The sequence below is a fragment of the Ceratina calcarata genome, unplaced genomic scaffold (genome assembly GCF_001652005.2).
Source record: "Ceratina calcarata isolate Rehan_Ccalc_2016 unplaced genomic scaffold, ASM165200v1 scaffold120.2, whole genome shotgun sequence".
NCBI classification, from domain to species: domain Eukaryota; kingdom Metazoa; phylum Arthropoda; class Insecta; order Hymenoptera; family Apidae; genus Ceratina; species Ceratina calcarata.
This window is the reverse complement of record NW_017132980.1, coordinates 186,205-189,647: the sequence shown is the minus strand read 5'-3', so window position 1 is coordinate 189,647 and position 3,443 is coordinate 186,205. Positions and strand designations below refer to the sequence as shown.

At 33.6% G+C, this 3,443-nt stretch overlaps 1 protein-coding gene across 1 annotated transcript in view; it reads right to left on the bottom strand.

The window, feature by feature from the left end:
• Positions 1 to 833: 833 nt before the first annotated feature.
• Positions 834 to 3,443, bottom strand: part of LOC108626085 (clavesin-1) — a 5,349-nt gene continuing 2,739 nt past the window's right edge. The window contains exons 2-5 of the mRNA XM_018026522.2: positions 2,250 to 2,590; positions 1,687 to 1,815; positions 1,327 to 1,561; positions 834 to 1,053 (exon numbers count right to left, since the gene is read on the bottom strand). Of these exons, the coding sequence (XP_017882011.1) occupies positions 989 to 1,053; positions 1,327 to 1,561; positions 1,687 to 1,815; positions 2,250 to 2,590 (770 nt within the window). The 3' untranslated portion in view covers positions 834 to 988. The remainder of the gene's footprint in view (positions 1,054 to 1,326; positions 1,562 to 1,686; positions 1,816 to 2,249; positions 2,591 to 3,443) is intronic.

Genomic DNA, 3,443 nt, shown 5'->3' with positions numbered 1-3,443 from the left:
TCCTTGACCAATTGAATTAATTTATTCAAGTCACATTTTGACGATTTCCATTCAATTCGACATATGTACATACATATATGATTTTAAAGAAATCATTAAACATCATATTTGCATTTCAAATCAACCTAGCAAATTCTATTTTATAACCAAACTGCGAATTGTTACGGATAAAACATTTACGATATCGATTGAACAAAGCTGGCTTTTCATCATTTGAATATATAGTCTGTAAACAATATAGCTGTGAATATTTCATATGGCTCTACATTGTTTATATTTTTAGAACATGAAAGTCCACAGTGAATAAAAACCGCAATCAGTTATCAATGTTCGTTTGCATACGTGGAACTGATGATGGCTAACATGCGTACATCGAGAATGAATGGGCATACATACAAGATCTATGAAATTTCGTCTTCAATTGTGCGAGAAACATGTTTTATTCATTGTTCATATTAATAAATATTTATGTGTGAGTGTTATGTTGCTATGTGTATGTGTTATTTAGTTATACGATGAAGTGGCCGCGATTACCGTGGGATTATAATTGCGAAAGACGGTTAAACGAGGTGAAAGCCTACGAAACGCGCGTGGCACTTACAACCGAGAAAGTTAGGCCATTTGGAAAACTTGCTTCATACGTCGTTCGCCGCATTACTTGAAATTGTACTTGATAAAAATCTTAAATTCAACTCTCTTTAATCAACCTTTATTACACAATCGTTATAGATTTTATATACATTTTTATATATATACATTGTAGAATTTTATATTTAATTGGAATCGTAAAAGTCAAATGAATTGTTGAAAGGATGCACAAAGAGAATACGACGCTTTTTGTGAAAACCGTTTATGACGCATAGAGACAACAACTTTCTGTACAAAAGTAAAACTAACACAAATAATAAGAAAATTAATGTGCAACCATAATTATCCGCGAGCTTAAAATACTTATACTACGACAGAGAGAATCACAGATTGAAATTTTTTAGATCGAATCTCCATTCTCTGTTCCACCTGCTTGGTTCTTTGAATATCCGTACGAGTTCCATTCTGAAAAATCGAAAAACATTATTAGTAATTTTCTGTTCATAGAACCATTTTCAAATTTTCTCTTTTACACTGAATTGAATTACACGAATGAAATTAATGGAGAATAAGTAAAATGAAAAATATTGCGAAATTAATTACTTCAAATCACGAATAATGTAGGGATCGTTCAATTTTTTAATCGAGCACAACTTATGAACGTTCAAATATTCATTTTTCATATGGATCGAACGTGGGACACAAAAATCCGCAAGATATACTCGTCTGTGATTTTACCTTTGATTTTGTCTTCGTATTTGAGAAGATTCGGGTACCACTCGCTGCCAGTGTAATCGATTTCCGGCAAGTCGCCGCCGTAATTCTTTGGCAAGTGGCTCGGTGCTATGTAACTGTGAAGCGAGGCCATTTTGTTACCGTGGAAGAACATACGTTTCTTCAGCTTGTCCTTAACGAAAGGCTTGAACATCTGCCACACCATATTGAACAAGAATGGTTGCTTCACGATATGGACCTGAAATCAGGAATTACTGATCGTTATTTCTACTCTCATTTAATTTGTACTACGAAGTGTTACATTAACTCATGATGACTGTGGGTATTAAATGTAATTAAAAAATTACGAAAATTCATATATACCTCTTTAAGACGCAGTGGCATGGCGTCTTGAATGAAGGTCAAGAGTCTCATACTGAACGATGGCGTGAAACCCATCGCCTGCTTCATAGCTAGCCCATCGAAATCCATCAACACAACAGTTCCACATATCTATAAAAAAAAAAATTAAGCAAATTTTTATTCCGTCAAATATAATATATTAATTCTGAGCATATATTATTTCCAATTCGTATCAGAAAGATTAGATCAGATGAAATATCAGAAATTGTACAAACTAGCTTTATAACGACTAGCCAAACTAGTTTTATAACCGTTGCTCTACTAATATCATGCATGTTTTCTATTCGGTTATGTAAATTGTCATAAGTGAAATCATCTTGTGTTCCGTGACTTCATTTCATTAACTTCGTTCACTGGTACTCGTAAGACTATGTCATTCCTTATAGATACATAATCTCGGATGCATGACAAGATTAAAACGAAGCTAGCTTTCCATATAAATTAAATTACGAGATTACAATAAAACAAGTTCTTATTTTACATGTCGAACGATAATATGAATTAATGATGATCCGGAAACTGACCTGCGTTTCCGGCTCGAGCATAGCGAGCTCGTGGATGAGGTAGAAAATTCGGAATATCTGATCCGCGTTAACACACGACGGGTCCCAAGTCTTGCCGACGTTCACCAGGAGCACCCTGCGGCCCTTATGGTCTCTGCCCTTCAGCACGTTCACCACGTTGTAATCGAGAAGCGCTGTTTTTTCATCCTGGGGCAACAGATTGTCCAACAACGACGCGTTGTTGAGTTTAAAATCGGCGATCCGCTTCATCAAACTGTACGCGCTTTCCGCAAAGAATTTGCATGGTCGCAGGAAAATTAACAGGAAATCGTCATCCGTTTTGAAGTGCAATTGTTTGTCCGCTGGAAAGTTTCGACGAAACTCGTTATTAAAATTATTTAGGTAAAGTAAGTCTAGGTACAATATTAAACTGTTTAAAATATTTAATTGTATATAACATATTACATAATTGGATATAATATATACGTTAACATAAAGTACGATTTTCCTTGGTTTAATTATGTTCACTGATTAATTATTATTATTAATAATTCGTAACATGAATATGAGATTGTATATAGAAATATGTATAATTCTTTTCACTTAAAATTGAAGTTTAACAAATTACAGAGGCTAGACATACATATAAATATACATATAAATATACGTATGTATAGAACAGTCACGCGCGTTGCTCTAGTTAAATTAGTGACTCAGTGATTACATTATCTTTATTGTTTAAAAAACGAGCAATATAACAAGATGCATCAATCAATCAGATATAATCAATGTAACAAAACCTCAATTATTCAAATCTTTCTTTCACGAATTACGTCAGCCCACCACCTGCACGCTGGAGTTCAAAGATTAACACTTTTTCAATGGTCTTTTTTATCAAAGAAAAAATTTTAGTCATAACCGTTATGATCATTGTCATGATCGCATATTATTAGTAAACGGATCTTTGTTTAAAATAAAACATTTAAAATACATAGTTCCGATAGAAGTTCCTTTTAAGCAGTGCGACATGTAAAAAAATGTTCTGATGTTTCATGTAACTTGGGAGAAACAATTGAAATTTGTGAGATTTAACCATTTCCCGATGTTCAATTCGAGTAGTTATTTCTTTGTCATGAGAAAAGTCATTCTTATCGTAATCAATGATTCCGCAGTAGTTCCTTTGTCAAATAAACTATGCCTTATCATCTCTAATCG